General features: G+C 61.3%; 1 protein-coding gene across 4 annotated transcripts in view; it reads right to left on the reverse strand.

Annotated features, from left to right (window-relative positions):
• ZBTB46 (zinc finger and BTB domain containing 46) overlaps positions 1–21,481 on the reverse strand; it is a 50,199-nt gene that overhangs the window by 12,508 nt on the left and 16,210 nt on the right. For 3 of the 4 annotated variants that reach the window (XM_021077468.2, XM_021077466.2, XM_085003227.1), the window contains exons 2-3: positions 15,640–16,606; positions 4,841–5,125 (exon numbers count right to left, since the gene is read on the reverse strand). In XM_021077468.2, the coding sequence (XP_020933127.1) occupies positions 4,841–5,125; positions 15,640–16,573 (1,219 nt within the window). In that variant the 5' untranslated portion in view covers positions 16,574–16,606. Of the gene's footprint in view, positions 1–1,023; positions 1,444–3,031; positions 5,126–15,639; positions 16,607–21,481 lie in introns of those variants that run through there. The other variant, XR_014831998.1, reaches the window with a different exon arrangement.

Here is a 21,481-nt window from a genome sequence, read left to right on the forward strand (position 1 = left end):
AGCAAGCGGACACACACGGGCTCCGGGCTGACAGAACGCCAGCTGCCCCCAACCAAAGCCACCTGTTCCCTGATGCGAGGAAGAGCGTCTGGTTTGCTCCAAAGAACATGTGGGCAAACTCTCCTTCAAGATATGTTTCTTCAGGGGAACAGTGGACACCAACAGGCCTGCCTTTCCCTAAGTGCTGCGCCCGCAGGCCCAGGACGCAGACCGCCGCCGCCTGGACGGCGATGCGAGAGACGCGCGGTGACCGGCCCCGCTCGAGCCCGCCAGCGCCGCTCCGTTGAAGGAACTGAGTTTTAACCTGACGGCAGATGATCCTTACGTCAGGGGGCTCCTTCCTCACAAAACTGCTGTGAGTACAAAACCGGATTTGACGGCACGTAACGTGTTTCCGTGAGGGCGAAGCAACTACTACTGGGAAGCTGACGCCTGCGTCATAAGAGACGAAGATTCGGGTCTCCATCCAGACTCGAGTAAAAGCCCTCGATGCGTTTTCAGCAGCAGAAGGGAACATTCCACGACCACCGTCAAGACAAAACCCCGCCACGCCCGTTCTCCTCGATGCGGGGCCAGCCAGGTAGGAACACCTGTGGCGGGCGGGCGGCTCCCTGGTCCAGGGCCGCCCCAGGTCTGAGCTGTCCGCCCACGAGCGCCGGAGGGATCCGTCCTGACCTTCCCATGGGACGGGGCAGCACCGCCAGCGCCCTGGGAGGGACCCTCGCTTCTCCCGAGGAGCGGTGAGAGGCGACACGCATAGGAGGGTCGTGGTGCCCGGGGGTCGGGCGATGGTGCCATCCTCCGAGCGCTCCCCACCAAGTAACCCGAGCGGCTGGTTCACCTACACTTTATTCCCATGAATCCAAGTCACGCGTGTTCTCACAGCGCTTTTCAAGGTCCCTTCCCGATCAACACCCACCCACAACACCGCTTGAAAAGCAGCCACGTTTGGAAGCCACGGACGTGCCTATCACAGTTTCTGTTCAATGAACAATGCCCTTTTATTTTATTTTATTTTTTTTGCTTTTTATTATTATTATTATTTTTTTTTTTTGTCTTTTTGCTATTTCTTTGGGCCGCACCCGCAGCATATGGAGGTTCCCAGGCTAGGGGTCGAATCAGAGCTGTACACAGGCCTACGCCAGAGCCACAGCAACGCGGGATCCAAGCCACGTCTGCAACCTACACCACAGCTCACAGCAATGCCGGATCGTTAACCCACTGAGCAAGGGCAGGGACCGAACCCGTAACCTCATGGTTCCTAGTCGGATTCGTTAACCACTGTGCCATGACGGGAACTCCTTTTTTTGCTTTTTAGGACTGCACTTGAGGCATGTGGAGGTTCCCAGGCTAGGGGTCAAATCAGAGCCGAAGCCGCCAGCCTACACCACAGCCACAGCAATGCAGGATCCTTAACCCATTGAGCGAGGCCAGGGATCGAACCTATGTCCTCATGGATGCTAGTCAGGTTCGTTACCACTGAGCCCCAGACCATCCTGAACCGTGCCTTGTAACGGGAGATGCCAGCCCACTGCCACAAGCGGAACAAAAGTACAAGAGTCAGGTTAAACCGAACCAAGACAAGAAGTAGGAAGTTCTCCCATGGAGAAATCAGTTAAAAAGTGACGATCCAGGAGCTCCCGCTGTGGTTCAGCGGTCTAAGAACCCAACATGGTATCCATGAGGACGCGGGTTCGATCCCTGGCCTCGCTCCGTGGGTTAAGGATCCGGCGTTGCTGTGGCCTCAGCTGCAGCTCGGATTAGACCCCCAGCTGGGAACTCCCATGTGCCGCACGTGCGAGTGTAGACAAAAAGGAGTGATACCCAGTAACGAAAACATCTGCGGGACTCGACTGCGAGCCAATGCTCTCAGACCTGGGGAAGTGAGGGAAGCCGCTGTTCTTGGCAGCTCCAGAACCTTCCAGAAAGGACCTGTGAGCCTGGGTGGTTACTGCTTGGCTCTGCCTGCAGATCCAATGATTCTTGTAATTTAAACATCTGCAGCCACCATCCCTTTGGCGGGTCTCAGGTGCCCTGCAGGGTCCCCCACTGGAGAAGAGCTCGGGAGCCCCGCCACAGGGGTCGGCTCTCCCCTCTGTTTCTGCAACAGTGAGCCAGGGCCGCTGGGTTACTGGTCTAACAGACACCCCAAAACACAAAGCAAAAGGCTCGGCCCTGGGAAAATCTCATTAACAACCAGCTCAGGGGTCCTGGGCCCCCCAACCCCAGGCTCTCAAGCTGGACCAGGAACGAGGGAGCTCCCGGCTTGGCGGCCTCCACGCCCATTGCGTCAGGGACACCTCCCTCTCAGCCTGGTTGGCGAGAAGCGGGGGGTGGCACCTCTGCTTTGCTGTCAGTGGCACCCAGTTCGAGACCATTTTTTCCCTTCCAAGGTGTTTTTAGGTTCCCTGCACGCACACAAGCCCTGTGCCCCCCCACCTGTTGGCCACCTGGGGCTCGAGGCGTGTCCCCACCGCGCGGCACCAGACCGTCTCCACATCTGGACACACATCAGGCAGGCCCCTGGCAACATCTGCAACTGAACGGAAAACCGGGGCCCGTCTGGAAGCAGAGCAGTGGGGTCTGGGGCCTGACGCACATGTCCAGCGAAACCAGACGTCCCAGGAGTCTGGACGTACGGCCCAGAGGAGACGGGCTCAAAGCCATTGCTTCCCTTGACTCTGGATCTTCTGCAAAAACCCGTGACTGCTTGGGGGGCACGAGTCCTTGCCCAGTCCTGTCTCAACGCAGGACAACAGCCCACAACCCCCACCTGCCCGCCCGCCCCGCCGTCAGGGTTGGAACACCTGCCACACGGAGGGTGACCACACGACCTTGGAAAATAGTTTTTTTCCTTCTGGATATTTTAGTGTCTTCCCAGAACAAGCAGATTTTACCCAGGATGTTCGAGAATAATGTTCTAAGCTAACTCGCTCCTCCAGCAAAGCCCTTCACCTCAGGGGAACACGGGAACCCACCCCCAGCCCACCAGGCACAGCCCAGTCCCTAGCTCCCAGCGCCAGGGAAGGACTCTGCCCACTTCTCGACCCTCTCAAAAAGAGTGGAAGATTTAGAGTATTAATAACAGCAGGAGATTAAGCATGATAGAAGTAACAAAATACCAAAACCCACCAGGGACCTCAGCAGGGCTGGTCGCGGATATTCTAGAAACAGAGCAGAATTCTACTCCCCAGCCCTCGGCTCCCTGGAAACCGTGAGGGAGCGTGTGGCCACAAGTGCTCGGAGCCCCAGGACACGCGGAGCCTGGGCCACGCGGAGCCTGGGACATGCAGGCCTGGGCCACGCAGAGCCTGGGCCACGTAGAGTCCATATCCCGGGCTCCATGTGTCCAGCGTCCAGCGACCCACTCAGAACAGGCCACCTGACGGGGTCACCACCCACTCCCTGACTCCACCCAGGGGCCCCACCTGCTTCCAGAACGCAGCCTGGGCCTCTGCAGGGGAACAGGGGGACAGCATCTCTCCCTCTGACACCCACATCTGCAGCCAGACGTCCACCTGCTGGCCTTGCCCATCCTGAATCGCAGACACCACGAGCTCCCTGGAACGGGGCCTCTAACGTGACCAGACCTTCACAACCCAGCGGCTTCCGCCGCAGGCGCAGCGTGTGGCCCGGGAGAGAAAGGGACACTCTGCAGCGCGTCTCAGACGCACCTCGCACCGGGCTGCACGTCCTACACTCTTAAATTCCTGACATCTGTGTGAGGGACCTGTTCCCATTGCTCAGACACAAAAAATGAGGCCCCAATGTGTTTCTCAAGCTTGGCCAATGCCAAGCCGCCTTGAGGGGCTCAGCCCTGCCACTGACTTCACAGCCATGTCCTGCGCCCGACCTCACGTCCCACTGGCCTCAGACGCTGGCCCGTGGGAATAAAGAGAACGCCGACGCCGCTCTCCAGCGCCAGTCTGGACTGGCCACAAGCAGTTTTCATCACAACACAGGATATTTCAGCGCTCGCAAAACCAAAGTCGTGAAAATATAGTTTTTAAGTTTAGGGTAACCATGCAACTCACACTTCCCAGACAGCCACAGCGGGGCCGTCGCCTCCAGCAGTGGCCCTCAGGAACCCGCGTGGGCGGACCCCCGCCGTCGCCCAGGCCCCACCAGCCGCACGTGTGGGCTGCAGGGGGCTCGGAAGGGGCCCCTCCACGCCGTCTGCACTCAGTGCCTCCTGTCTTGGGGTGCGTCCCTCAGCCCCAGGAGGGAAGCGGGCCGCACCTGGCTCTCGCTCACACCCACCCACCCAACAGAGCACTCTTCTCCGGACGGCTGGATACATGGGACGGTGACAGGGACCGGCAGAGCCTCTGAGCCGCGGGGCCCGGGCCCTCTCCGGCCAGCCCCTGGGGCTACGACCTCACGTCCTGTCCGGAGAAGGAAGCGGGGGGAAGGCAGTGCCCCCTGGGCGCTCGGCCAGCACCGCTGGGCCTTAGCCACTCCCAGGCTGATCTGCCGCCGGCTTTTGCAAGCGGGGAGCTTAGCTGGAGGCGCTTCAGGAGCAGACACAGCATCCACGTCCTCCGTGAAGACCCCCGTGCCCCCATCACGTCCGGGTGGAAACAGAGGAGGACCTGGCCGCCCTCTGCCTACCCCGACATCGGGCAAAGGCGGGGCGGGGCCCTCAGGGGAGCCCGCTGAGCTGGGGCCTCGCCCTCGGCCTCCCTGACCCGGCTGGGCACTGGGCCGCCTCCCTCCTGGTGCCACAGCCCCACGGGACCGCCTTCTCTGCACCCTGCCGCCCCCTCCGCTCACACCACACCCTGGCCGCGGGCAGCCCCGTCACCCGAGACACGCAGAACCCCAGCAGCCACACACTTACAGGACAGGGAGTGGGTGCCCTGGGGCAGGTACTCCAGCAGCAGGGAGCTGTCCTCCCCGAGCACGTCGGCCTTGAGGGACAGCAGGCTGTTCTTACTCCGGAGCGCTGCCCGCAGGTTGGCCACCGCGGTGGCCTGGGGCAGCACGTCGTCCTTCTCGGGGGTGAGGGGCGGGCCCAGGTAGCTGGCTTCTCCTCCCAGGAGACCCTCGTCCATGTGCGCGAAGAGCTCAGGCCTCTCCCCACGGCTGTCCGAGCTGCCGGCTTCCGCGACGGTCAGGTCCGCGTCTGGGGAGGGAAGCACACGTCAGAGCTCACGGGCCCGAGTTCAGCAGAAGCCGGGGCTGCGGCTTCCTGACCCCAGCTGCTGCGCGTCAGGCCCACCCCGTCCTGCCAGCCCCCGGCCAGGCCCCCGGACAGCAGTGACGTCACAGCCAAGGTGCAGCTCGGGGTCCCCGGGGCTGAGGTAGGAGGTGACGGTGCAGCTGCGTAGCGTCACCTCCCAAAGAAGGGGCGACACTCCACATGGAATAAAATACAAATATTTGCCAGCCGTACACCCGACAGGACATCCTGCCCGGAACACACGAAGGGCCCTCATAGCTGGACAAAAAGCCACAGACCCCAAAGGACTCGGACGATGTCTGTCCAGCCAGCCAAGGCGCGTGGCTCAATGGGGCTGGTCCCCAGGGAAGCCACGCCTGCGGCAGCGCTGGAGCAAAACCTCAGGGGGGCCTGAAAGGTTGGCAAGAGAGCATCCACGCGGCCCAGCTGTTCCACTGGCAGGACACCCAGGTCCACGCTCAGAGCGCCCGTCAGGTGTGGGGCCTGGGCGCCCCCCTCCTGGTGAAGGGGAAACACCGTGGGTCCATCCACGCAGTGGACACAATGGGCCGTAAAGAGAATGGACCCGAGCCCACGACACTGCGGACGCTGCAGATGCTGTGGGATATTCTGGCGAAACGCCCAGCAGAGGGGGGCTGGGGGAGACTGGGGGGACTGGGGGGGGCGGCTGGGGTTGAGGGGGATGCAGAGGTTGCTTCTTTTTTTATCTTTTTGCCTTTTCTTGAGCTGCTCCCGTGGCATATGGAGGTTCCCGGGCTAGGGGTCGAATCGGAGCTGTAGCCACCAGCCTACGCCAGAGCCACAGCAATGCGGGATCCGAGCTGCGTCTGTGACCTAGGCCACAGCTCACGGCAACGCCGGATTGTCCCACGGAGCGAGGCCAGGGACCGAACCCGCAACCTCATGGATACTGGTTGGGGTCCTGACCTGCTGAACCAAATTTTTAATTAAACTATACTAACAATTTAAGCTCAAAAGCATGGATGAGACGTCAAGATCAGCTGAAAGATACCCGCCACACACGCAGTGTGGCTTCTGAAGAAGGATGTGGGGGCCACAGACTAAGAACTGCCGTGAACCAGTCAGATGGTTTCCAGCTACAGAGAAACCGGGGTCCCTGGGGAGGCGCCAGTGAGAGTCAGCCGTGGACACAAAGTCACCAAGAGCCCGGAGGCTCCCGGGTCAACCACCCTGAAAACGCTAGTGGGTGAGCAAGCGGGTCCTCGGGGAGAGGGGACAGCAGGGAAACTGAAGTCGCACCTGGACAACTGCCACGGGAACACTCACGACTCGGAGGAGGTGCCACCGGCTCGCGCGTCCAAGCCGGGCGCCCGTGAGGCTGTCGAGACACCTGCGGTCGGCCAGCAGCTTCACCAGAGCCCTCGTGGGTTCCAGCGCGGCGAGCTGCAGCCCCAGGCTGTGCCTCCCCAGCCCCACGGTCTCTCCACGGGCACCCAGGCCCGAATGCAAGCCCAGTTCTGGGAACAGCACCGCGCCGTCTGCCGATGGAAGGATGACACCATTCAAATGAGACCACGAAGGAACTGGTCTGTCCTGAGGGCGACGAGGGGGGCGGGAGACCCGTGACCATCGCGCCATCGGCTCCACAGTGAGGCCGCCACCGTGTAGGGCGCCCCACGCTGGCCCCGCTGGTTCCTGCACCCCCTCTGGCACCTTCTCCCCAGAACGTATTGCTCCAGTGAGAACGTGAAGAAGTGCCCGGCAGGGAGGGCCCCGGGCCCCCAAGGCCCTGACCTCCCCCAGGGAAGGCGGGGAGCCTGGCCAGGAGCCGGGGTGGAGGCGGCGGAGGCGCCGGGAGAGCGAGAGCAGAGCCCCTCCCAGCCACCGCCTGACTTCAAAGAGAGGGATTCTAGATGCTGGTGTCAAAAACGAACTTCCACCAACAGAACAGGAAGTCGAAAGCAGTATTTACATCGCAACAAATCCTTTCGCAGATAAAGAGTCTGATGTTATGGAGAAACCACAGGACGTGCCCTTACTAGGCGTCTGCTATCGAGAAGCCAAAACCATCCCACGTACGCCAGCCGGAGTCGCAACCCACGCAGTCGTCCTACCCGTTAGCAGAAGCCACGGCACTTTTGCAACCTTCAGTGGCCTTTCCGGCTTAAGCTCAGGGCATTCAGTGCTACTTTCCGGTGGACCCCGGGGAGAGCCCGGAGCGGGGTGCCAGGCTCAGACCTGAGCCTCAGGCTTCCAGCGCAAGCCGCCCTGCCACCGCCCTGCCACCACGTGTGGCAGGATGACCCCAAGTCACTGCAGGAGGGACATTTCCTGAGCGAGGACCCCACCCACCCTACATCTCTCATGCAGCAGCTTTGCCTCTGAATTTGCGCCACACTTAAACTCAGTGACTTGGAGAAAAAGTTACATGGTGATGTTAAAACAATGACCAACCAGGGGCCAGAAGAGGGACGACAGCAGCTGATGTGGGGCTGCTGGACAGTGGGCCCCTCCAGCCGCCCGGCGACGTGGCCGGCACTGCTGGGGCTGGACGGGGGCCTGCCCGGGGCCACAGGAAGGCCGCTCAGGACTCGCTTGCCGGGCCGACCTCTTTGGAATAAACGAGGCAGCAGGGATGAAAAGCAGCAACATCTGGCTGTAAGGGGCCGAGTGCTACACCGTTGGACGGAACCGGGGCGGGGCCCTTCTTCCTCTAAGTGCTACGTTGTAACATTTTGAACACTGGCCTCACTTTTCTGCTTTTTTAACTGAAAAGCAGAAAAGAGATTATAATTAAAATAAGCAGACTTTCCAAACAATTAAACTCAGTGATGCAAGGTGAGTTGCAGAGTGGAATAAACAGATGATGGAAAAGGAAGGGGCTGTGGCAGCCACGAGAGCTGGGGACATGGCAGGGGCCACCCTCACTGAGGGGCCTGGGGACAGCCTGGGTGAAAGCCGACACTTGGTTTCTAAGACCTGCCCAAGTCCCCGCGCCTCATCCTCCTAAAGATGCTCTCAAGAGGCACCGAGATGTCCGCAGACTCCAGGGCCCCGCCCGCTCCGCCCGCCGTCTCGCGTCTCGCGTGCACGGAACAGGTGCTGCGCGTACAGGGATGTGCAAGCAGCAACACAGCGGAAGCTTCTGGACGAGGGAGAAGTGGAAACTGCGGATCGAGGCCGTCTTCCAGGAGACCCCACCCTCCCTGGTTAGAGCTCAAACCCAGCCTCAGTCCTCTCCCCACGGCCCACGGACAGAGCAAAGCAAAGTTCCCCAAACTGACTTTATGTGTCTCAAGTGTATTTATTATTTCTTACGGGTGTTGTGCTTCTTTATCCGAGTGAAAATCAGGTTTCCTCACTTTCTGTAACTATCAGCAAGGCTTCCCATCCTACAAGAAATTCTGTTTCATTAAAATTAGAGGAGTTCCCGGGTGGCGCAGTGAGTTAAACGCCTTGTCACTGCCCCGGCTCCTGTCACTGCCGTGGCGAGAGTTTGGTCTCTGGCCTGGGAGCTTCTGCATGCCGCAGGTGTGACCAAAAAATACACACACACACGCAGAGTCATCAGGGCCCCCAGCTGGGCACAGAGCGCTGGAACAGCCGGACGCCTCCCGGGAAAGGTGACTGAAGGCCGACCCCTCGCCTGCCACACACACAGATCCCTGCGTGCAAATTCAATCCTCCAGGGAACCACGGGAGAACCATCTTTGCGACTTTAGGCAAAGGTTCCTTGGACAAGACCCAAGTAGGACAAGCCCTAAAAGCAAAGAGTTCACAAACTGGACTTCATTTGGGGGGGAGGGCTGCTCCTATGGCATGTGGAAGGTCCCAGGCCAGGGATCGAACCTGTGCCACAGCAGTGACCCAAGCCTGACCCTTAACCCGCTGGGCCACCAGGGGAACTAACTATAGGAAATCATAAAAAAAAAGAAATTTTCTTTTTTCTTTTCTTTTTTTTTTTTTTCTGTTTTTTTAAGGGTCGTACCTGCCTGCGGCATATGGAGGTTCCCAGGCTCGGGGTCGAATGGGAGCTGTAGCCGCCTGCTTCCACCACAGCCACGGCAGTGCCGGATCCTCGACCCGCCCAGCGAGGCCAGGGATCGAACCCGCATCCTCATGGATCCGAGTCGGGTTCGTTACCGCTGAGCCACAATGGGAGCCCCCGTCAAAATTTTAAATGTGTTTACTCTTCAAAAGACACATGAAAAAATGAGCCAAAGACTCAGAAGATGTTTTACAAAGCACACCTCACAAAGGAGCCGCCACCACAACATACAGAGGATGTTTCCCCAGAGAGAGGGGTTGATGGCAAGTAGGGACAGCACCCATCACTGGAGCGGGACCCGGGCAGCGGGACCCCGGGCAGCGGGACCCCAGCCGGCACAGGCCGCTGCCCGGTCCACCTCTCAAAGTGGACACCACGCGTGACCCTGGCAGAGACCTCATGAGGGAGGACCAGGGGCAGCTGGTAAGCCCACCGGAAGACGCTCACAGGCCATAAAGAGATGACCGCCCCCTCCGGAGTGGCAAAGATTTAAAAACGAACCCTGGACGTCCCCTGGTGGCACAGTAGGTTAAGGATCTGGTGTTGTCACTGCTATGGCACAGGTCTGATCCCTGGCGCGGGGACTTCTGCGTGCCAAGGGGCAGCCAAAACTAAATAAACGCACCCATAAAGATGAGGGCTGTCCACTGTCTGCTCGACACTGGCCCCAGTGCCAATCACCCTCTTGGCTCCTTGCACGCACGCCGTCCGCGGCCCCGCGGCCCACCCCTGGCAGGCATCAGGGCAAACGACACAAAGACTCGGGACCCTCTCGGCGGCTCCGTCATAAAAGCCGGAAGTCCCCGGATAACCCAGATTCCAGCACCAGGGGAAGGAGTAAACCAGCTGTGTCCCCAGCCAGAACAGAATGCGGTCTGCGGACCTGGTTTGCGTCCTGAGCAGACCCGGAGGGCAAGTCAGAGCCGCGGGCAGACAAGAGCTTCCGAGGCTGGGGTGGGAGGGGGCGGCCCAGGCTCCCCTGGTAGCGCCTGTGCCGGGCTGGGGGGCTGTGACACCGTCGGTTTCCTGGCTGCGACACTGACTGCAGTTTCAAGACACTTGCGCCGGGGGGCAACTGCGTGACGGGTACACGGGATCGCTCTGCCCCCTTCTGACCCCGGCTCTCAAGTCCCATGAGCTTAAACGGAAACTAGCGGCCAGGTGGGCACGCAGCGACGGGGCCCTTCCCTGCAGCCCCCAGGCTGGCATGGGGGTGGGGGGTGGTGACAGAAACAGCAGGAGGGGACAGCCCGGGGCGGGGAGACGTTCTCTGTGCTGACGACTGCGGGGTGGGCATCTGTCAGTCTCACGCTGCCACGGTTACAGTGAAGTGCACAGACCCCACGTGAAGCTGTGGAGGGTCTGAGGCACCCGACCCCTCACGCCTCACTGGGGGCAGACATGCGACCCCTCGGGGGAGGCCTGGCTGCTCCTTGGGAATCGGAAGTCACCCCTTCCCTGAGAGCCAGCCCTCGGGAGGATGAAAACACACGTCCAGAAGACGCCCGCCAGAAAGGGGGTTCACGCGTAAGAGCAACACTGGGCAGCAGCCCAGATGCCAACAGACAAGAGGCCAGACAGGCCGACGGCGCATCCAGGGGACGGACACGGCCCACAGCCTGCCAGGGACGCGGCGGCAAACCCATCTCGGAAGACACAGCCCGCAAACGGCACCAGCACTGCTGTCGTCAGACACAGCCACGGGACAAAGGCAGCGCAGGACGGAAAAAGTCAGGTCCGTGGGGTCCAAGGACAGAGGGGCGTTGGGGGCTTCTGTCCCTCGGCGGGGTGCTGGGGCTCGTGGACTTATCAGAGGTCACTCGGGTGGCGTCGGGCAAGCCTCAGAGCGGACTGAGCCCCGGGAGAGGCTGGACAGGCTCTGACGGCCCCCTCACCAAATGCACCGGCGGCGAGATGGTTTGACGGGAAGTCACCGCACAGGGCACCGCGGGTGGGTGGAGACCCTGAGGCCGCGGGCTCACACGCACTTTCCAGCGCTGCTCCAGTAGGACTGTTTCCCCAGCAAAACGGTGGTGAGAGAGACAAAAATTACCCCAGCTGCAGACTCGGAATCTGTGCCGCTTATTTTATATATATTACCCCCAAAAGCACAGAGAAAGGGAATGGCGATTTTCACCAAAACCCCTCAGTATTGTCCGCGTCCCCCGTGGACAGGCGAGGGGTGTCGGGGGGGTGCCCCTCACCAGCTGAAGAGCTGGGATTTGGTTTTTCTGGTGTGTATGTTTTGCCTTAGGATTTTTTTTTTTTTTTTTTTTGGTCTTTTTAGGGCGCGGCATATGGAGGTTCCCAGGCTAGGGGTCCAATCGGAGCTGCAGCTTCCAGCCTACACCACAGCCACAGTAACACGGGATCCAAGCCACACCTGCGACCTACACCACAGCTCACAGCAACACCGGATCCTTAACCCACTGAGTGAGGCCAGGGATCGAACCCAAAACCTCATGGTTCCTAGTTGGATTTGTTTCTGCTGTGCCACAACGGGAACTCCTCTGCCTCAGTTTTTAAAAAGTTGAAAAAAGCAGTGGCATAAAAGTTTTCAAATGAACAGCTCGAAATAACACTACTTACTCCTTAAAAAGAAAAGTCTCCATTTAAATCTCAAAGCTGTGCTTTTAAGTGTGTGCATATGCACACATGCAGAAGTACACACATGTACATCCAATACAAAGGGCACACGCCTCAGCCCAGGCACTCCACAGAACCCAGAGCCCAGGGCCCGGGGCCCTTGTCCCCCCGCCGACATGGCATTCACCCACCCCCAGGAAACATCACGGTCACGGTGCACCGATGCTGGGAGAAAACACACCTGGGTTAAAGAAGACAGAGGGCCTCAAGTTCAAATCACAGCAGGACCCAGCGAGATGGCGCGGTCAGCGCGGAGGAAGTGGCGGGGCCAGTCCCCTGGACAGAGCCGATCTGAGAGCAGAAGGAGCAAGACTGCTTCCCGGAAAAAAACGAGCCATCGAAAACTACCCCAAACCGAGCTCCCTGGCCAGGTGGCCCCAGGCCACCTCCCTGTCCGTCCACCCTCCCACCCCCGACCCTGTGCTCGCCTGTCGCCCTCCAGAGGCCCTGCCTCGTCCTGACCACCCAGACGCCACAAATGCTTCCTCGGGACGGGTGTGACCCGGCCACGTCCCAGTGTTGCCAGGCGCCACGGCTGACCAGCTCGGCTGGACGGCGAGAGGCCTCAGGGGCTCAGTCGTGAACACGGTTTCTAGACGTCCAGGAACACCCAGTCTGACAGAAAAGCTGCTCTGGCCACTGAGCACAACGGCGGCCACGGCGTCTTCAGTGGAGCTGGAGACTGCGACCTGCATCCTCGCCAGGGCTGGGCGGCCGGGGCACAGCCGAGGGCCTCAGGGCCAGGCCCGCCCTCCCCCAGGCCCCAGGGTCCCCAGGGCTCTCCTGGGCCAGCGTGAAGCCCCACACCTCCCTTCTCAACAGCAAGTCCTCCAGCCACGTCCCCAACCAACCACTCATGTGATGACGCAGCCGTGGTGCCAGGGTACCGGCCGCGCCCCCGACAGGTGGCAACGCCGGTGCACTCGACCGGACGGACTCCAGGCAGTCCCGCCCGTGTGCTCCAGTCCCGAGCAGGAGGGAGGCTGCGAGCTGAGAGCAGCCACTGCAGCCTTCAGAGGCCCCCTGCATCCCCTGAACCCGCTCTGTGGCTCCAACGTGTCCCTGAAAATCCCAGCATGTCAGGCGCCAACCTCCCCAAGGTCAGGTGCCACATTCACTTCACAAAACCCACAGCTTTATTCTAGCTCAGAACCTTGTCTCTGTGGAACCTTCAGGAACACGCGTGGGCCGCCTTCTGGCCTGTTCGGAACCAGCAGCTACAGACCCGCCCCCGGAAGGCTCACGGCCACCTTGGCATCGAAGCTGAAGGGCCGGGGCCGGAGCAGGGGAGAGGCCTCGGCCTGACCAGCAACCCCGAGAAAACCTCGACCTCCCTGGCCACACCGCCACGCGAACACGCCGCAACCCGGAGGCGATCGCCCTGGATGTTTTCTTGGAAGCTGCTGGTGTAAAAAGCCTGCTTGGACAATCACGCCTAAACGCTAACAGGACCCAGGGTCCCCAGGGAAGAGGTGGGTCACACAAGGGACAGGGTGGCGGTCCAGCTGCAGGCTGGGCATCTGAGCTGCTTTGTCGAGCGCCGGGAACGATCTGCAGGAGCCACCTGACACGCGCCTTCAGAAAAGGTCCTTTTCCCTAGAAGCAGGTGAGAATAAACAAACACTCTCCTCTAAGATGGAATAAATCTTGCATGAAAGCAAACTGACCTCCACTGGGGGGTCAGGATGGACACTTCCAAGCCCAGCCCGGGGCAGGGGCTGGGGAGTACATGGCCGCCGTGGTGGGCAGAGCCGTCCTACGCAAGCCCACACCTCGGGTCCTTGTCTTAGCAACTCAGGGTAATCGCGCGGTTGCCTTGGTAACCCAAGGGATTTAAGACATTAGCAAAAGTACACAGCCGAGATCACTTGTTGGATTCTAAAAACACCTTCTGCTCGACAACTGCATTTAAAACATCAAACCCACGGGCTCAAGAAGCCTCGCTGTTACTATGCCGATGGACTCTCAAATCCCAAGGCCTCCAGCGCCGCGGCCCACAGGACGAGCCGTGACGCCCTGCAGGAGCAGGACAGGACGGAAGGCTCTGTGGCCCTGACCCCCTGGAAGGCCCCTCGGGTCGGTCCGTGTGGACGCTGCTCTCCGGGCTTTAATCCGGGCTGAAGGGATGTCCAGTCACTACCAGCACCAAACCCACACCAGCAGGGAGACAGGAGGCCGTTCTCTCGGCTCAGAAACGTGAGCTTCTTCTGACGTAATTCAGTCACACTCCGACGGTGCCCATCGGGGGCATTTCTGACGTCACAACGGGGTGGGTGGAGGTCAGGGCACGGCTAACACCCTGCAGGGCCCAGGGCCTCATCCCGTTGAGGTTGAGACGTGGGTTAGACCAATGTGGAGTGGACACCCTGGAGCTGAGCCCCGGGCTCAGGGCTGGGAAGGCACGGCGACAACCAAGGTGGGTGGATAACGGGCCTGAGCGTCCTGGGTACCCGCTTCGGTGGGTACAGAGTTCAGTTCGGGAAGATGAGCGTGTCCTGGAGACAGACAGCAGTGGGTGCTCAATGCCAACTCCCTTAAAATTGGCTACAAGGCAAAGTTCATTGATTGATTGATTGATTTTTTTGGTCTTTTTAGGGCCACACTGCGGCCTATGGAGGTTCCCAGGCTAGGGCTCAAATCGGAGCTGCAGCCGCCACCTACACCACAGCTCATGGCAACACCGGATCCCCGAAGGGCTCGAACCCAAACCCTCCTGGATCCTAGTCGGATTCATTTCCGCTGACCCACACGGGAAACTCCCACAAGGCAAAGTTTACGATGCGTATTTTTACCACAATAACAAGGCTAGTGTAGCCAGAGCCCCAGGGCCATCCGCCTGTCGAGGCCGCCCTCCCCAACCTCACCCAGTATAGGCCTGGCGTCTGTGACAGTTTTCAGGGCTCAGGCCCCCCGCCTCCCGTCCACCTCTGTCCATTCACAAGCTCCACCGCCTTCTCACCTTCTTCCTGGAGGGGCCTCCCGAACGTGGCCCTTGCTGAGAAGCCTCCACAACCCCGTCCCACCCAACACCCCTCTTCACTCCTAATGCAGGCCCAAGGCCCCATCAGCGAGTCGGAAAAGCCGCGACTGTCACGAGGCCAGCCCCAGGAAGAGCGCCTGGCATCCATGAAATACTCGATTTGTTCCCTAGGCTGGGAGACAGCGCAAACCATCCTCCGGCGCCAGCAGAGCTAAGCTAAGGCCTGGCACCTGACGGACTCGGGGTCCAGCCGTGGCCTGGCGTGCGGCTGGAGCCAGGCGACACCCTCCCTGGGTGCCTGTGTCCCTCACGTGCCCCGGGACAAAACACGCGCACATGCGGTTTGTTCCACACTCACGGCGGCCACAGCACATGCCCGTGGCAGCACCCCCGAGCCCGAGGGGTGGGGCGGGCCCGTCCCTCCCTCCACCCACGTGGCTGCACTGTACATTCAGCTTTTCAGCTCCTCGCATTTTCGCGCTTAATCTTGAAAAACTGCCAGTGGCTACGAGAGGCTCCCCACGAGGGAAGCAGCCCCACAGCCACGCCGGGCCTCCCTCCAGGCGTCACGCCCCTTTCCCCACCCTGGGCGGCCTCATGTGTCGGTGGCCCGGGCACTGCGCTAACGGGGACACGGGGACGTCCCTGCGACCGCTGGGACACGTGGGCACATTCCCTGCGCGCAGTTTACCACAAAGGAGGAGACAGTCGGCGCAGAGGCACCCGGGAAGACGCCACCTCGTGACCCAAAGGACTGCCTTGCGTCCGGGCCGCCCGCCCGAGCCCCCCCCCCCCGCCCCCCCAACCAAACCGGAGGCTTACTTGAGTCTCGGCTGCCGAACGGCCACGCGGCCGCGGGCAGGAAAGACGGTGCGGGGGAGCCGGCCCGGCTGTCGTCCTCCACCTGCGGCGTGATGTGCCGGACCGTCTCTTTGTTCTTGCGGTTCTTCCTCCGGCCCGCGGGCTGCCAGCCGTCCCCCGCGGCCTGCTCCGCGAAGCTCGGCGTCACGCCGTCCCGGGCGGAAGGCGGCTCTCCCGCCCCGTAGTGGGCCGGCGAGAGCTGCTCCTCCTTGATGCGGAGGGGCCCGTAGGCCGCGTCGCCGGGCCACAGCGGCTGCGAAGGGAGGTCGTCGGGGCCGTCGGCCTTGGGCTCCTGGTCCTCCTTCCCGTAGCTGCTCCCGCCCTCGTGGCAGCTGGCGATGGCCGAGTCCCCGGAAGAATTGGCGGGACTGGTGCGCCGGGCCAGCCAGGGGGAGATGCTCCTGCCGGCCATCACGGCCGAGATGAGCGCGTCCGCGCCGCCGCCTGGCGGGGCGCCGACCTCGAACTCCGCGAGCTCGTCCGAGGCGTCCGGCTTGATGCTGATGTCCAGCGCGGCCTTGATGAAGTCGTGGCAGGCCTGCACGATGTCGGTCATCTGCAGGAAGCTGGCCGCCGACATCACCTCGATGACGTTCCTGCTGGTCAGGGCCAGGTGCGCGGAGTACATGAAGTCGATGATGGCCTTGAAGCCCTGCGCCGTGACGATGTCCAGGTGCGTGACCGTGGCCTGGTCGGACGGCTTCTGCACCTGGCAGTAGAGCGTCTTGAAGTAGCGGCTGCTGCCGAGCAGGACGTTCTTGTGGGCCCGGAAGACCTTGCCCTCCACCACCACGCACGCGTCGCACAGGACGCCGTGCTGCCGCTGCTCGTCGAGCTCTCGGAGCAGCTGGCGGTAGTGGGAGGCGATTTCCATATCTTCCTTCCGGTTGCTCATCTGCGGGTCCCCGGGTGGCCTCCTCTACGGACTCTGCGGGGCGAGAACGAGAGCGTCACCCACACGGCCCACCCCCGCGCCGGGCGCCCGTGACGAGGGTGCGAGGACGGCGGCGGCGCAGAGGGCACAGGGCGGCCGGGCCCTGGCGCCGGACGCCGGTTCCAGGTCGACCGCCATCGTCACGGGCGTGGAGCGCTGAAGCGGATCCTACGACCCGCAGCCAAGACCAGCGTTCCCGCGGAGGGGAAGGCACCCACGGACCACGGAGGCCGCGGTCCCACCCCCAGGAAGCCGAGGCCAAGCGCCCGAGCGCACCTCGGCCGCACCCTCGAAGGAACATCCCTCAGCAAAGCAACAGGAGTCCCCGCTGTGGCTCTGCAGCGATGAGCCCAGCCAGTACCGCTGAGGAAGCGGGGTCGGTCCCTGGCCTCGCTCAGTGGGTTAAGGATCCCGCGGTGCTGTGGCTGGGGTGGAGGCCGGCGGCTCCGGCTCAATCCCTGGCCTGGGAACCTCCGTATGCTGTGGGCGCGGCCCAAAAGAGACAAAAGACATACAAAAGGCAACGACTTCCCACACGAACAAAACCACGGAGCAGTAAGGACTGACAGCGGCATCCACAGCCTCAACCCAACGCCTTAAAGTCCAGGAGGAAGGCCGCTCCCGGGGAGAGGCCCCGGCAACCCGCTCGGCCCCGGGAAGGGCTCCAGGGCGGTGGGCCCCCAGGCGACAGGAGCCCCTTCGTGGCCCCGAGCGCCCCAGTCCTTCCCCGGCTCGGGGCCCCTCTGGCGGCGACCTCCCCTCCGTTCCCCGCCCTTCCCCTCACTCCCTTTCTCTCCGCTGCCTGAACTTTCTCGCGGCCGGGGTCCAGGCCCTGAGCGCAGAAGCTCGGCCGCCCAGACTGGTGGCCGTCGGGGGGAGAGGTGTTCTGGCCTCTGTTATCACACGGCCGCCTCCCTGTGCACTGTCGGTCCCAAGGTCCCCTCCTATCGGGTCAGACCTGCCCCCCACCCCCGGCACAAACTACATCCACAGGTCATGTTCTGAAGCTCAGGGGTTATGACTTCAATACCTGACTCCTGGGGGCCTCAGTCAGCACCTAAGCCTCCCTGAGGAAGCGGGCACGACGGCCGCATCGTCCCCAGTAAACTCCCCGTCTTCCGGCCCATCAGAGCCAGCTGCCCACGGACCCGGGGGCTCACAGGGGCTCAGCAGGTGCCCGGAGTCCCAGCGGGCGGCCGCAGCCTGGTCTGCCCTCCCCCAGGTGTGTGAGTCGGGCTGGGAGGCAGGCAGGAGGAGGGAACAGGCTGTCCAGATGTGGCTTTGCACCTCACACCTGGCATCACGGACTCAGGTTCCCAAACCTCACGGGAGATACAGAAACAGGGGACAAATCCAGGAAAGAGGCCAGTGAAACCCAAGGCATCAGCTTCATGCCGGGAGTGCGAGCAAAGCTCCCGTGCGTGCGTGTGTCCTGGGAAGTACCAAAAGCTTCAGGCGCCCTTATTCAAACTAGGAAGATGTGCGTTTCGTTGTCTGACTTCCCGTATGAATAACGTCTCTTTGCTCGCGGGGAGACGGGCGCTTCTCCGAAGCAGGAAGCACACAGAAAAGAGGAAAAGTGCCGGTGCCTTTTTAGAGAAGCAAAACCACCTCACAGGGCTTGAGTTCTAAAATAATTTCAACGCGTACGGAAAGTTCTAAAATCAAGCACTATTCGATCAGAGCAGCTTACAAGCCAGTGACGCACTGCGCGGAGATGTGTGGTAAGAAATCAGTGGTTTCCATCAGGGAAAGATGCTGCCTGTGCGCGAAGGAGGAAAGGCATCGAAAGCAACGGTCACCAGCAAAGACTGATGCACCGCGGGAGTGTCAAGGACAAAGGCGACTGGCCCCAGCCCAGGGAAGCTTCGGGAGAAGAGCCGATCGGCATCCCCAAGCTGGCGACTCGTCCACACCAGTAAGCAGCTCGAAGGGCACGCCCACTGACCGCGGCGGGGGAGTGGCTGCGGGGGGCCTTTCGGCAGCTGTGACACAGGGACTGGCAACACCTCGGCTAGTCATGTCCTGTAACCCGCTGACAAGAAAGATACAGGCTTCAGACTGCAGTGCCCTGACCACGGCTCTTCCTTAGGGCGAGGACAGGACCTGCTAAGGTCCTGTCTCATGGAGATGCACCTGGCTGTGGGACACACAACTGTGGACAGGTGACCTGCCCGTCGCCTGAGTCACCTGTGCAGTGCACGGATCACGGGACACGTTCATGCATTAGAAGGTCCACACGGGCAGCCCTGTGAGGAAGGGGCCTCAGAGAGGAGCCTGTGGCCCCGAGGGGACAGGAGCACGGCGCTGTTGAAAGGTGAGGTGCTAAGGCTGGGTGAGGCCAAGGGGCAGGGGGCACTGGTGTCACACTGCCCTGAGGCTTTGTCACATGCCACCTGGAAGCGCCCCACGTGGCACCACTGCGTTTGTTTCTCCCGCGGGGACACTGTTTTCCGTGTAGCTCGCTAATCCAGGCGCTTCCTCTTCAGGCAGAATCACCGACAGACCAGGTCAACTTAAATCCCTGTTCCAGACCAAACTCCAGAAGCCATATGCTCGGCTGCCCCCACACGGATAGCCTAGCCGGGGACACAGGGAACCAGCAGGTGACCGCACTGCGAGCAGCGAGGGGCAGTCAAGGGCCTGTCCTGCCCGGGGGCGCCACCGGCTGGTCCCTCGGCCCCCGGGAAAAGAGGAGGTTGTCTCTAAAACTGCAAGCCAGGGAGGCACCCAGAGTCTGGCCACTGATGGAGCTGGCCTCAGGCCGGAGTGAGGGCCACTGCCCCCACATGCTGAGCCGGTCCCCACAATGTGAGACACCCAGCTGCTCCCCATGGGACCTGGGGTGAGGGCAGCCCTGCTGTCTCCCCTACACAAGCCGCTGCATCCAGACGTGAGCGCAGAACTGGCAGGCACGACGTGGGGGGTGGGGGTGCCCCCCAGAGTCCGAGCCCCTGCACCCCACCCCAAAACACCTCTCAAACCTCCCACCCACGCCTGAAGGGCTCTGAAGCAAAAACCATCTTTAGGAATTATCAGCAGGAGCTACGTTACTGAGGACGTACGTCTGTCAGTCACGCGGCTCCTGCACGAGACGCCTGGCGCTGCGGGGGAACAGCCAGATACGCCGCATCTCAAAACGTACGAGAAGCACAACACATGAAGAGGCTGAGAGTGCACTTCACTTGCTGCACTGCCCGTTCAAAGTATTCATCCGGGGAGCTCCCCGGTGGCTCCGCAGGTTAAGCACCTGGCATCACTGCTGTGGCTCTGGCGACAGCTGTGGCCCGGGTTTGATCCCTGGCGTGGGAAAACTTCTATGTGCCTTGGGCATGGCCAAAAAAAGTGAAAACCAAAAACAATGTATTAATTCTAGGATCAGGATATGGTATTTTTTTCCTTCTTGCCCCTGAGGAGCTTCACCTAGAAGGCCACTGGTTCTGACAAGAATGGAAGACAGGGAGTTCCCGCTACAGCACAGCAGAAACCAATCCGACTAGTACCCATGAGGATTCAGGCTCGATCCCTGGCCTTGCTCAGTGGGTTGGGGATCCAGCGTTGCCGTGAGCTGCTGTGTAGGTCTCAGACAGAGCTCGGATCTGGCGTTACTGTGGCTGTGGTGTGGGCCGGCAGCTGCAGCTCCAATTCGACCCCTAGCCTGGGAACCTCCATACACCGCGGGTGTGGCCTTAAACAAACAAAAGAATGTAAGACTGAGACCTGGCAATCCTGCAGTGGCGCCACTGACAGCCCAGGTCTGTGCTGGGGCCCCGGCTTCCTGCCCCTGCCCTGGCCGGCCGGCTCCTCCCTGGGGCCAGTCGCCCAATCTCACACCCAGAAAAGCCCGACTCCCAAGAGAGGAGCATCTCAAACCCCACAGCACCTATGGCCACACCGAGCCTTCTCCTAACCATCTCGCCCCTGCGGTCCCACGGTGATCCGTTTATACGTAGGTACAGGTCTCCTTAAAACGTAACCTAACAGACAAATGTGGCTCCACCTTCAGCGCTAGAACCACAGAGACCGGATTTCGGTCTGCAGGGGCCAAGCAGCTCATTTAGGCCCCCATAAGGCCCCCATGACCCTCGGGGCGACACGGGCGAAACCGCACAAGCCACACCAGCCGGGGCACCTGCCTGAGAGGCGGAAGCATGGGTCCGCGCAGGGACTCGGGTTCCCAGCAGCCTCGTTCACGCCAGCCAGACACTGGGAACCACGTGTGCCTCGGCAGGTGGCGCATAAATAAACCAGGGTCATTCCAACGGCTGGGCCGGCTGCCTCCCCGGCTCCCTGCCTCGGCCACCCGTGCCCATCCCTTCCAAGTCCCTTCCTTGCAGACACGGAGGAATCTCAAAACATGCGGCCTGAAAACGGCCAAAGGAGAGTCCCTCCCTGTGACACTGGGAAATGCAGAGCAAGCTCCCCGACCAGGACAGAAGGCAGGTCCGCAGCTGCCAGGCTGAGGACAGCGAGGGGTGCAAAGCCATGGAACGACACGGGTCTAACGAGAGCAGCTTGCTGGAAGGGACACCGCCTAGAAACCTCTTTCTGTGGCAATGTTCTGGCTCAAGGGCGGAGCTCTGTGTATTCGCTGCCGTCTGCTGTGGGTTGAACCTTGTCCCCACACTCACTTGTTGGCGTCTTGATCCCGACCCCGGCGGGGACCTCGTTTAGAAACAGGGTCCTTGCAGATGTGATTAGTTACGACGAGGCCAGTAGGGCGGGTCCTAATCCAGCGTGACCAAGGTCCTTACGAGCGGGGACACTGGGTCAGACACCTCACAGGGGGGACGGCTGTGTGACCGCAGTGCTGAGGCCACGGCCAAGGCCCCACCTGTAGCTGGAGAGATGCCTGGGACAGACCCTTCC

Source organism: Sus scrofa, chromosome 17, assembly GCF_054392235.1.
Source record: "Sus scrofa isolate SSC_HxYL_T2T_F1_AM1 chromosome 17, Sscrofa_HxYL_maternal_Yorkshire_Landrace_v2.0, whole genome shotgun sequence".
Taxonomy (NCBI): Eukaryota; Metazoa; Chordata; class Mammalia; order Artiodactyla; family Suidae; genus Sus; species Sus scrofa.